The 12801-nt window shown below is 47.6% G+C and overlaps 2 protein-coding genes across 4 annotated transcripts in view; one reads left to right on the forward strand and one right to left on the reverse strand.

Moving 5' to 3' along the window:
• Positions 1–1817, forward strand: part of FNBP1L (formin binding protein 1 like) — a 138930-nt gene extending 137113 nt beyond the window's left edge. Inside the window, exon 17 of the mRNA XM_027114368.1 lies at positions 1633–1817. The gene's annotated coding sequence lies outside the window, so the exon portion shown is untranslated. The remainder of the gene's footprint in view (positions 1–1632) is intronic.
• BCAR3 (BCAR3 adaptor protein, NSP family member) overlaps positions 1–12801 on the reverse strand; it is a 117028-nt gene that overhangs the window by 7698 nt on the left and 96529 nt on the right. For all 3 annotated transcript variants that reach the window (XM_027114365.1, XM_027114366.1, XM_027114367.1), the window contains 3 exons: positions 8568–8683; positions 4601–4772; positions 1811–1922 (listed from right to left, as the gene is read on the reverse strand). In XM_027114365.1, the coding sequence (XP_026970166.1) occupies positions 1811–1922; positions 4601–4772; positions 8568–8683 (400 nt within the window). The remainder of the gene's footprint in view (positions 1–1810; positions 1923–4600; positions 4773–8567; positions 8684–12801) is intronic.

A 12801-nucleotide genomic window follows, 5' to 3' on the forward strand; every position in this document is an offset into this window, starting at 1 on the left:
TAAAAAACTAAAAATAGAGTTGCCATATGATCCAGCAATCCCACTCCTGGGCATATATCCAGAGAAAACTCTAATTCGAAAAGATACATGTACCCCAGTGGTCACAGCAGCACTATTTACAACAGCCAAGATATGGAAGCAACCTAAATGTCCATCGACAGATAAGTAGATAAAGAAGATGTGGTATACACACACACACACACACACACACACACAAAATGGAATATTACTCAGCCATAAAAACGAATGAAATAATGCCATCTGCAGCAATATGGATGGACATAGAGATTACCATACTTCATAAGTGAAGTGTGTCAAAGACAAATATATGATATTATGTGTGGAATCTAAAAAAAAAGATACAAATGAACTTATTTACAGAATGGAAACAGACTCACAGTAATAGAAAACAAATCTATGTTTACCAAAGGGGAAAGAAGGGGAGGGATAAATGAGGAGTTTGGAATTAGCAGATACAAAGTACTATATATAGGGACTTCCCTGGTGGTGCAGTGGTTAAGAATTCGCCTTCCAGTGCAGGGGACACGGGTTTGAACCCTGGTCCGGGAAGATCCTACATGCCACAGAGCAACTAAGCCCGTGCGCAACTACTGAGCCAGCGCTCTAGAGCCCACAAGCCACAACTACTGAGCCCACATGCCACAACTACTGAAGCCTGTGCTCCACAACAAGAGAAGCCACTGCAAGGAGAAGCTCATGCACCGCAAGCAAGAGTAGCCCTGCTCGCCACAACTAGGGAAAGCCTGAGTGCAACAATGAATACCCAACACAGCCAAAAAATAAATAAATTTATAAAAAAAATACTATATATAAAATAGATAAATAACGTCCTATTTTATAGCATAGGGAACTACATTCAATATCTTGTAATAACCTATAATGAAAAAGAATTATGAAAAATGATACATATATATGTATAACTGAATTATTTTGCTGTACATCAGAATCTAACACAACATTGTAAATCAATTATAACTTCAGTTAAAAAAAGAAGATGCATGTGTGTATACACACACACACATACATATATACACAATGGAATATTATTCAGCCATTAAAAAATAATGAATCCTGCCATTTGTAACAACATGAATGCAACTTGAGGGCATTATGTTAAGTGAAATAAGTCAGACAGAAAAAGATAAATACCATATGAGCTCACTTACATGTGATACCTAAAAAAAACAAAAACAAAAACACCCTTTGAGCTCATGGATATAGAGAACAGATTGGTGGTTGCCTGAGTTGGGGTAGGGGGAGAAGTGAAATGGATGAAGGGGATCAAAAGGTACAAATTTCCAGTTATAAAGTGAATAAGTCCTGGGGGGTGTAATGTACAGCATGGTGACTATAGTTAATAATACTGTATTGCATATTTGAAAGTAGCTAGCAGAGTGGATCTTGAAAGTTCTCATCAGAAGAAAAAAAACATTTTGTAACCATGCATGGTAACAGATATTAACTGGTCTTATTGTGATCATTTTGCAACATATACAAATATGAAATCATTACGTTGTACACCTGAAGCTAATATAATGTTATGTAAATTACACCTCAATTTATAAAGTTAAGCACAAAATAAGGTAACTAGTAGCCTATGTCTTGTTTTAGCAACTGCAGACCTACAAAGCAATGCTGTCATCTGACAAAAGCCTTGGTGACCCATCAACAGTCCTGCACATAACTGAGAGCCTCATAATATGCCCTGCTAAATGCTTCAGTCAAACCAGAACAGATATGACACTGCCAGAGCTGCCACCAGACCCCCTTGTCCTGATCCTGTGCTCACCTCTGCCTTCGTGCAGGATTTTGCTAAAAGGCTTCAGCTGTTTCTCATAGAGGATGGCGGTTTGTGTGTACTGGTGCCGCAGGGCAGTCCACGTTTTTTCTAACCTTGTGATCTGGAAGAAAGAAAGGTGTTATCGTTTTGGAAAAGGCTCTTTTTAAAACTACCTTTTTGCTTAGATTTTGGAATGGGTGATAGAGGTACATGGTAAAAACTCAAAGCAGTTGAAAGGAGTATAGAGAGAAAAGCCAATCCCCACCCCAACCCTGCTCCACATTGTTCTAATAACCCATGAGACACACACACCTTTTACAATAAATGCGTATCATACTACACATATTTTTCTGTTCATTGTTTGGAAATTGTTCCGTGTAAGTACATATAAAACAGCATAGAACAGTCTTGTTTTGTTAAACTTTTGCCTAGTGTTCCATTTATGCATAAACCATAGTTTAACTAGTTTCCTGTAGATAAGCGCTTTAAACATATTTTTCTATTACCAAATATCTGGAGGATAAATTTCCAGAAGTGGAACTACTGCGTCAAAAAATACATGTATTTTGAATTTTGATAGGAGTTGCCAACTGTCCTCCATAGAGGTTATACTGATGTAAGGATGTAGAATATGACATACAGCATTTTAATGTTACTTGTAAGTAATAAAGTCTGAGACGTGGAAAATTGCCTAGACCATATGATGCCACTACTCATTCCTTTTCATTTCTTTGGGAACAATTTAGTCAAAACCAACATATGCCACTGACTCTGACTGCCCTAGATAAATGGTCCCCCACTCACACCTTAAAACCAGCAAGCCCGTGTCTGACCTTTTCTGCATGAAACAAGGAAGGAGGGAAGGGAACTAATATTTATGGAATGAGAGCCAACTCTGTCAGGTATTTGAGGAATTTCATTTAATCCTCACCATGCCCTATGAGGCAGGTATTTTGGCTTCATTTTACAGGTCAGAAAACAGAAGAGATTAGGTAACTTGCTCAAGGTTTCATAGCCACTAAATGGCGGAGCTGAAATTCATTTCCTTGGGCTCTAAGAGCTCCCTGTGTATTCCAAGAGGAAGGTGAGAAAGGATCACCATCAGCAGATTTGTTGGGAAGGAAAGGATGTGGCTGTTTTTCCTCTGGCCTCCTACCACCCCGCCCTCTCTTCTCTTCCCCCTCCCTGAAGCGTCCGCCTTTCTGAAAGGAGCCCTTGTCTCTGGGCTAGGCCCATCTCCTGGATGCTCCCTCTTGACCCCAGAAGCTGAGAAGAGAAGGAGCAGGTTTAGATGATGGCGCACAGAAATGACATGACTCCTTTCGGGTTTTTCCTAGGCCTGCCACTCCCCTCCCCAAGCAGGGCCCTGAACACCCTAGAGGACTCTGCCCCCTCATTGCTGAAGTACTCCAGAAGGGAGGAGTCTGATGCTGCTGTGCGGGGGGGAGGCAGCCATCTATAAAGGCATGTTTAGGTGCTTTGGGGTAAGTCCCTAATTGCTGAGTTTGATGTCATGGACAGCAACCTTGTTAATGCCACAAAACACCCCCTTCACTACTCTCGGAGAAAGCTCTGGGCTGGGGGGCCTATGCATGCAGCTAGCCTGTTAGCCCTCAAAATTATAGGCAGTTTTGGATAAGAGGAAATAAATATGATGTAAATTAAAAACACCCAAATGAAAAATTATAACTCCTGTTAGTATAGCAGAAGTCAGTATATCATGAAAATATGGCTGAACTTGCTTATTTCAAATATCACCCCTATACAGTTCCAGTGCATCTAAAGAATTTTGAAAGCTCTTGGTATATGATAATTGGCATTGACCCCTCTCAAAATTTCCTGGTGAAAGCATGAGGTTTTTCAGCTTCTTGTTTGAAAGGTGACCTCGCTTTCGTGCAAGGAAATTATGTTCCTAACATGCCCTGACTTAGCAACGGTGCCCCAGTGGCAATGGTGGATGTTCAGTGAGCACCCGGCAGGATTTCAGAGACAATCTGTGGCTGTGAAACAGACAAGCTAAATGAGCTGCGCTTTTGGTGTTAGGGGTTGCACACTGGGCTTGTGGGACTGTGGTCTCATACTCGAAGTCGCCGAGTACCTAGGGCTTAACACGACGGAAGTCTGAAAGCTGACTCCTAGCCGTCAAGACAACAGGACCACTTTCCTCTGTGAGGTCCATTCGACATCAAAGACAGGTTTTCAGTTTTGGCCCTCCTCCTAAGAACAGTCTGTCAAAGCAGATAAATTCAAAGTGCCTGATTTCAGAAACTCTGCTTAGGGGGTTATATAGCAGATGGGCCAGGAATCTGAATTTTTTAACAGCAGAGTCTGTTTTAGGTGATCTGAGGAAATACTTTGAGATAAATCACTCTAGGGATTCTTAGAGATCAGTTCCCCAAACGTCCCAGTTTGTCAGTCATTACCCCAAACTGCCCGCACGTCCGGTGACCCAGACAGAAGCAGCCTCTTTCTTATACAACACACCCACGCCAGACGTGATCATCCTAACTGGTCCTTCAGGAATATCTATAGTTCCTGAGGATGACTCTTCTTATCGTATATCAAAGAGAAAGTGTAGGTTGTCAGCAATTATCTGCTGTTTTTAAAAACAGAGCCAAAATACTTGGGACACTGCTCTTGTTTGCCCCCTAATTAAAGCAGCTTTCACTAAGATACGATTTACCTTTTGAGGTTAATTAAAATCATCTGTGATTTGCTAAGCATGAGCTTGCAGACCACTTTGCAGAACATTAAGTACACGCAGGCCCACAGGGCCGCACAAAGCAAGCGAGAATTTACCTGCGGCATTTCCAAGGCCTTCATGATGGCCGAGAAAGAATAGAGGTCCCCCATGGAGTCTTTCAGCTCCACTGCCACCTGGATGATCCTATTGAGGGTGGCTGCTCTGTCCTCCAAAGTGCCCGTGCAGCCCAGAATGTCCACCGCAATGCCGATGGCCATCGTGTTGTGTCTGAGAGGGAGGAAAACAGCAGTCAGGCCCAGGGCCAACAGGACTAAGAGGAAACGAAACCAAATGGGCCAGGGCAAGGACTGGCTTTCCACCGTTTGCTGCTATCGCCCTGAGATGTACTGGCAGCTCAGCCGGTTTGCTTGCTGATTTCAACAGAGAGATCGCCCCCATTCAGGTTGACTGCAGCAGGGCCCCGGGGAGGCCTCAGTGGGTGTCCTATGGAGAGTCAAAAAGGACAGATGCCCCAGCACAGGGCTGTTCAGCCCTGGAGCAGGGGATGTGAAGAGGGCCCTCCTGGGGTGAAGCTGCTCAAAAGTGCAAGTGGCTCCTTGTACCTTCCACCATGACAGGTCTGCGGAGACGCCAGGTCCCCCAACACACTGGGGAATCCCTTCCTCAGGGAAGCCCTGGGCCACCTCCACTGAGCCCCCTGGACTGGGGGATGCAAGGGACAGAAAAATGAGAGAACATGCTTGATTCAGGAAGACGACGTGGATGTCAGAACAAAGAAAGAAATGAGGAGCTAAGAACAGAGTGTCTGTGGCTCCGGTCAAGGGGCCAGAAAGGGAATGGAGATGTGGACAAAGACTCAACAGTGGACCAGCAGGACATCCCTGTAAGGTCAGACCTAATAAAATTGAAATCTTGTATCTGCCAACAATCCTCCCTTTTCTCATCCTGAACTACACAGGTCAACCTCGCAGACCCAAAACAGGAAGCAGAATGGTCTTTTGTCTACAGACAATGGGACCAATATGAATGGGGTCGCAGAGAGGTCTCCTTCCTGGTGGCAGCAGCACAGCCTGTAAACCCGCCTCTCCTTCCTCCTGTGGACCAGGAGTTCCTGCCTTGGGCCAGAGTAGCCTCAGGTAAATTTCTCCAGGCGCTGGTACAGTGCTGGAGGTGAAGCCCTGATTCAAAGCGATAGTCGAAACAATGAGACTTTGCCTTTGAAACTGGGCCACCTTGTCCTGAAAGTTCACAGTTAAGGATGTTACTCCAAGACCATGCTTCTCTCTGTGCCCACATGTGCTGGTGTCTCTCTCACTCTTCTAGAGCAAAGAGAGGTGTGATTCATCTAGTGCTTAGCATTACTAGTTTCTCTAATGATTGTTAAATCAGTAACGGGCTCTGCTGTCTGTGAGTGTTTGCACATGTGGGTATGCGGTGTGCTTGCTCTGAGTGTGACCTTAGGCTGTTACCTGACTGCTCTACTCCCCCATTTCCTCATCTCTAAAATGGGAACAAGGGTTGTTGGGAGAAAGACTGTGTGTGTGTAAAGATAATTAAGGCGCTTGGCACCACAGCACCCAGCAAATAGTAGCTACTAAAATTGTATCTATATGTGCATCTCTCCCTCTGTATCTTGGTCCCTTTTGCCTGTTGGCCTCTCTTTCCTTTTTCTTTATCTTTTTTTGCTGATTTCCTATCTTTCCTAATTAATGGATCCTAAAATAGGCTTAAAGTATATTTTTATTATCTGTTGTACTTATTGAAGAGTTTTGTTACCCATTTGCAAACTGTTAAGGTTGAGCCAAACATTTTAGATGTTTAGTAGTAAACTAACTTCCCATGTTGCCTTCAACTGATTCTTTAATTCAGTGTTTTTTCCTATGTTTTAATGGCCCTTAATAAAAGACAGGCTCTCTACTTCTTTAAGACCTGGCATTATATCAACAGCTATTTGCGTAATTATATCCATTCGTTTAACCAACATTTGCCTCAAGACTCCTGCATACACCACCACGAGGAAACCAGCTCAGCAAGGCGGCCCTACAGCAGAAGCTCCCGGGGTCGGCAGGGGGAGGCACTAAACGTTATACGAAGGATATCTCTGCTTGCTAGGCTTGGAATGGGTGAAGTGGTAAGTTTAAAATGAAGGGTAGTTTGTATTCAATTCTCAAACACAATAATGTCATTTGATCCTGCAGGACTGCTTGGCCTTTATTTAGTAAACACGCTGTAATGGAGAAAACAGCCCTCCAAGCCCTAGCAGGTAGATCCCACAGGTCAGCCCTGAACAGGAAACAAGCCAAGGAGCCAGACCCCAGGCAGGCGGCAATCAGGAGAAAGAGGAAACGGATGTAGACAAGAGTGGAAGTCAGAAAATAGCCCAGAGAGAAGCCTCAAGCCTGCTGACCTCAGCCTGGGCCTAGAATCCATGCCCAACACACCTAATGACACTGATAAAATAAGGCCTGCGACTGGGGAGTTTTCAGGCTGAAATGTATCACATGAGAAGCTGGGACGCTTGGCAGCACAGCTGTCTCTGTGGAAATGATGACCACCGGACCCAGACCAGGAAGGAGGGAAAGTTAGTGGAAATGTGAAGCCAGGCCCCTGCGGCATGGGGAGGGAGGAGGACGCCTGGAGAGCGGGGCTAGCATCTAGAACAGTCTGAGCAGGGAAAGCAGGGAAATTCGGAAGTCGGACCTACAATTGCCCAAAGACACTGAACAACAGGCCAACAAGCACCCACCCTGGCCTCTGATCAAAGGCATCAGGGGCCATTTCCTGTCCTCCTGCCTCCCAGAAGTCTTCCATTTGGTACTCTCGATGTTTCCTACGGGCTGCATCTGTGGCTGTGAAGCCAAGGCAATAGCAGTATTGGAGCCATTTTATCTGCTTCATAGTCAGGTAACCTTGAAAGCAGCTGTTATCGACCCTCCCAGGCTACTTAAAATACAATGTTCACTTTCTAGGGGCTGACAGCCTAGGACTGCACTGTCCACTAGCCACATGTGGCTACTTACACTTAAAATAGTACACAGTAAAATAAAACACTGCATCCTTCAGTTGCCACATTTCAGGTGCCCGGTAGCAACATGTGGCTAGTGGCTGCTGTAATGAGATTTCTGCCATCACAGAGTGCTGCTGTACTGGACAGCGCTGTGACCCAGAACATCACGGAAAGCCATGGGCAGGGGATGACGGCACTCGGGCCCCCGGCCCCTGAATCACCCCTGCCCTCTTCTCACAAAAAGCCAGGGCCCTGGCTGTCCATTAAAGACCACATGTGTGTTGTGGCAATTGGGAACCTGGTTGGAGAAACAGAAAACTTAAGATAACAAGATAGTCTCACACACAAAACACTATCTTTTCTTTTGTGTCGAAAAGGCCAACTTCTATGGTAATATGAGAATCTAGTCTAGTGCTTCTTTTCTTAAAAACGTGCCTCACTACTTACATCTTTCTAATTTCTCAATATCCGATGTTCAAGTGAGTGGGTTTTAATGGACAGCCAGGGCCCTGGCTTTTTGTGAGAAGAGGGCAGTGATGCTTCAGAGGCCGGGGCCTGAGTTCCGTCATCCCCTGACCTCTGATCCCCCATCTGCCCTCCCTTCAGAGAAAACATTGTTCAGACTCTGTTCTTCCCAACTCCCCCACAAACTCCCACTTAATTCCTAAAGCAGTCTTGAACTCCAGAGACAAGGGGGCCGCAGCTCAGTGAGCCGGGCTGGAGGTGGTATGGCGTCCGTGCTCCGCCTGCCTGCAGTACTGCTCCCACCCTAGGCTGGCAGGGGCCGTGGTGAGCTGTGCTCCCAGGCGGGTCGTCTGTCCGCTCCTCCACCTTCTCCTGGAGCAGGGACGGGAACGTGCTCTCTGTTCCCTGACTTCCTCTTTGCTGTCTCTTTGAGCTTCTCCAGGAATTCTCTGGCTACGGCTTCTGGGCCACCCACCCTCAAGCGAGGCAGAACTGGGGTGGTGGGTGCCTGGCCTCTCCCAGCTCTGAAACCTGTGGCTGTGCAGCCTGTGGAGTTGAAAGTGCCGTAAATGCAGAGCAGCAGTGCTCACCTTTCGATGATGTCCAGGCGCAGCTGGTGGCCATAAGGCAAGGTGATGAGCTCCAGCCCTGAGCTCATGCCCATGTTCTTCCTCATCTCTTCAGAGACTTCAAGTATCCTCGCGACCTGTCAAGAACACAGGTTGAAATGAACTGGACCAGGACGTGGGCTTGCTGCAAACACGAATTTATCACATGGAAAGAAATACACTCAACTGGAACAGTGTGGATGCACTTGACTTGTTGCATTTCTTTTTAAGCAGTGGCATCTTAGGATACAGTTTTAATATATTTGGAGGATTTTAATACACATACTGGAATGTAAAACCTGGGAGGAAAGCACCTAGATTGGTCTGCAAAGTCTGCAGATTTGGTGTTTCTGCCCGGTCAGAGAATGGTACAGTTCTTCAAGCTTTTGTCTAACACAGGCTGGATCCTGCTGTGATGTTTTGCTGCCAACAGCAGGGCTGTGTGTGCACACAGCAAACGGATCCCCTGCAGTGGAAAAGCAGAGCTGCGTCCAAATGCTGCTCTGCTGCAGGCTCTGCCGTTCATGTTCTCACTTAACGGCAGGGCTGGCTCCTATTACCCTTAATTACACCTCTCCTGGGCTCAGGAAACGCAGTGTACGTTTGGAAACCATTAGAAACGTGTATAGCGATTTGAAACCCGAGGCCTCAAACACACCCACTTCTCCCCTCCACCACCCCGAGAGGTCTTCCTTAAAGGAAATCTGGTTTGTTTGTCCCAGCCAGCTCTCCCCATCTCAATTCTAGTGTGTGATCACAGCTTATTGGAATCAGGTATTAGTTGACCACTTATGGTTATTACATGCTACCTCCAAATACTACAACTGAGTTAGGCCGTCTCTAAAACGGGGCTGGTGACACTCACAGAGCACTGATGTACTAACAGTGCAACTAGCAGATACAGTGGGTCAAACCAACCCTGGACACGCGGCAGGCGCGGGACAATCCCTCTCCTTGAGCCAGTGTTGTCCTCAACTATAATTATCCCGGGTATATGAACAGTCCAGGTATCTTCATAACAGGCCACGAAAAACATCTGGAAGTTCAGCTGATATTATTAACCCTGACCCTTAACTTCTGTGGCTGAGCAGAGGCACCACTGTCAGCCCCGGGGATGAACTGTCCAGCACAGACTCCAGAATAGGATGCAGGATTCATACTCTGCTCTCTGGGCCTCAGTTTCCCCTTCTCTAACACAACGGCTAAGTTCACCTTTCTCAAAGACTTTGCCAAGGATCAAATGGCCCGAAAACCCCAGCTATTTAAAAAAGTCAAGTTGTGAATCGTTGGCCACGTGGAAGGGGGAAGAATTCTGGCCAGATCTCTGGAAAGAGATTTACACCTTGACCATGACAAGACAGCCCTGAAGCACACCCCGGCCACCTGCAATCACACACATTTTGCTTGCTTGTTTAGACACCTGTCCTGTCAGAGGCTCCAAACCCAACACATCCAATTCATGCGCACTCTGTGTAACCAGAGTCAAAGGCTTGTCATTGACTCAGTTTTATTCTGGAAGCTGTTTTCCTTTCCAGTCTGTTTTCCTTCAGTGTAAACGTGCAATCCCCTGGTCACTTTCCTGATGTATTACCAGGAAATGCTGACACCTGCTTGCCCCAAGGCTGAGCTACGGAACAAGGGCATCGTGAGGTCACAGTGCAGAGCCTGGATTAGGTCTCCTGGAAAAGCCTGGGGCCGTGCAGCTCAGAGATGCAGAGGAGGGATGAACACTTGTAGAGGATTTACTATGAGCTGGACCCGGCAGTGCAGGGTGACATCAATGCCCCACGATGAGTTATTCTAGCCAACCTCTGCTCTTCTGATCTCAGCCATCCTAGCTTTGCAGGATCTCAGAACTCTGCTGGATCCTTATCCCATTGCCTCGGGAGTTGCTGCAGTGACCCAGGGAGCCCTGAGAGGGGCCTGGCCCTGCTCTCCTCTCAGCTGCCAGGGACCTTCTCCATAGAAATGAGATTGCCTGGCTCCACTATCCGTGTCTGTTATCCTCTGCAGAGGACTCTGATTTGCACTGTGCTCTTACGGGCCTGTCTCCCTCGCTGAACTGCAAAGTTCTTTGAAGGCAGCAACCTGGCACGAGCCCAAAAGTAGACTTAAAAACAAGAAGGAAAGACCCCAGGCCCTCCCCCAGCTGACCCCATGTGCCCTTCACCACCCACACAGGGTGAATCCTCCATAAAACAACCCCTCCCCCCACGGCTTTTGACCTCTGAGTCTCCGCAAGTGTGTGTTGCCTGCCACCTGGAAGATGCCTTTTGTGTTCTTCATCAGGCCAACTCCTATTCAGCCTTCAAAACTCATCTCAGACATCTCCACTCTGACTCCCTCCCTCCCCTATGTTTAAGACCCTACCTCAGAGGCCCTGCAGGTCCTGTGCTTTTCCCTGCAGAGCATTTCCCACCTGGGCTGTGGTCTGAATTTCTGTGTCACTGTCGCTCCTGCCTCTCCCACCATGACCTGGCCTGGCTTGGCCCACGGTTGGTGCTCAACCAAGGCTCAGTACAGAACACTCGTGAACACTTACTTAGCTTCCCTCTGGGGCAGGCATGGTATGAGGGCTTTGGTATTCAACCACCTGGGCTATGGCATTGTTCTCCTTTTAGAGACACCGAGAGGCAGGGGGAGGTGGCATTAGACTCAGGCAGTTCATCCCCAGAGGCCAGGCCCTTGGCCGCTGGGCCTCCCTTCTAGCTTCTGCAGAGCCCAGCAGGTGAGTGAGGCCAAGGCAGCGCCCCTTTGCAGGGTGGGAGGGGCTCAGCCCAGGGAGGGGCTCACACTGCTGGGCAGGCAGCCTCCAGGCGCTCAGGGCCATCCACCTGTCCTGACACCCCAGGCTCTGTGCACAGGTGGGAACTAGCACTTGGGCCCCAGATGCTGCCCAGCGCCTGCTCTCGGCTTCTGGTGGCCCCATCTGGTTGCATTTAGAGTCAGTAACAACAGCCTTTGTTTTGTTTCCCTCTTACAGACACTAGTTGTGCGTGATTTGTTGGCAAAGCCCTGAAGCCCTGGCAAAGCCCTGGTTCAGGAAGAGAATAAGGAAATGGCAGGGGACGCTGGAGGGAGGAAGGAGGACTTAACAGCCTGCCCTTGGGGGCTGGGAACGGGGGTCAGTCAGGGGGCTCCTGCTCAGGTCTCTGCCTCGCTGCTTGGGGGATCTGTCCAGCTCCTCTTCCAGGGGTGCCGGAAGGCAGACAGGGGAGTGGGACCCTCACCAGGAGGACAAAATGCAAACAGAGAAACAGAACAAGAAGGAGGGCAGGCTGTACATTCCTTCAGTTGAGAACAGACTTCCAAGGCAGTGGGAAGGTTCCAGACTCTCCTGCAAAGGGTGGTCAGGCATCTCACCTCCTCCTACACTACCACCAAGCCCCGCCTGAGGCCACAACAGGGAAGGATTCATTTCCTTCTGGAAATTAGGCTGTTCTGTAAACCCGGACCCATGGTCCCACAAGGAGCTTCCTCCATGGAGAACCCAGACAGGTTCACGCCAGGCTCCTGGGCTACTGGTGTGGTTCTGCTCTCAGATCCAGGGCCCAGGATGAGAGCTACTTACTGGAACAGGAGACCTAAATCCTCTTCCTGCCCAAACAGGTTTAGCTCACATTAAAGTGAGGTAAGGTCTTAACAAGGCAAATTATCTGACCGCTTGGGGCACTGCCCAAGGACACCCAGCCAACCACGGGAACAGCCCTTGTTCTTCCAACACAGCCCCTTTCCTGGCAGCCCCCCAGACTGTTCACCCCAGAGCAGCCAGCACCTGCTTAACGTTCCTCATTAAGGAACATTGGGAGGCCCTCTGCGCCCCTGTGAGCTTCAATCAACTGAGGAACTCACTGGGGGAGTACTCGGAGATTAGATTTCCTGCCATGATTCATGACCCAGGAAATTTATTTAGGAAAACCCAATTCCTCAATAAGCCCTGATCTTTGAAGCTAATTGACTCCACTGAGCTACAAATGAAAAAGGACTTTAAATCTCTCTAAGTCCTTATCTGTTGCTCAAATGAAGGGATCTGTCTCCTTATACTGAGGCATGGGCTAAGCACACCTCAGCCTTAAACACCTACTTTCTAGAAATTTCTCTCTGAAGGATGAGGTTGTCTTGGGGCCAGCTATGAACAAAAGCCACCCATATCTAAAAGAAATGCTTCCTATCAAAAATGATGATGATGTAAACACAGATTTATGTAGTCACATGG

Source organism: Aethalodelphis obliquidens, unplaced genomic scaffold (assembly GCF_003676395.1).
Source record: "Aethalodelphis obliquidens isolate GAN/ISIS:26980383/991018 unplaced genomic scaffold, ASM367639v1 scaffold13, whole genome shotgun sequence".
Lineage (NCBI taxonomy): Eukaryota > Metazoa > Chordata > Mammalia > Artiodactyla > Delphinidae > Aethalodelphis > Aethalodelphis obliquidens.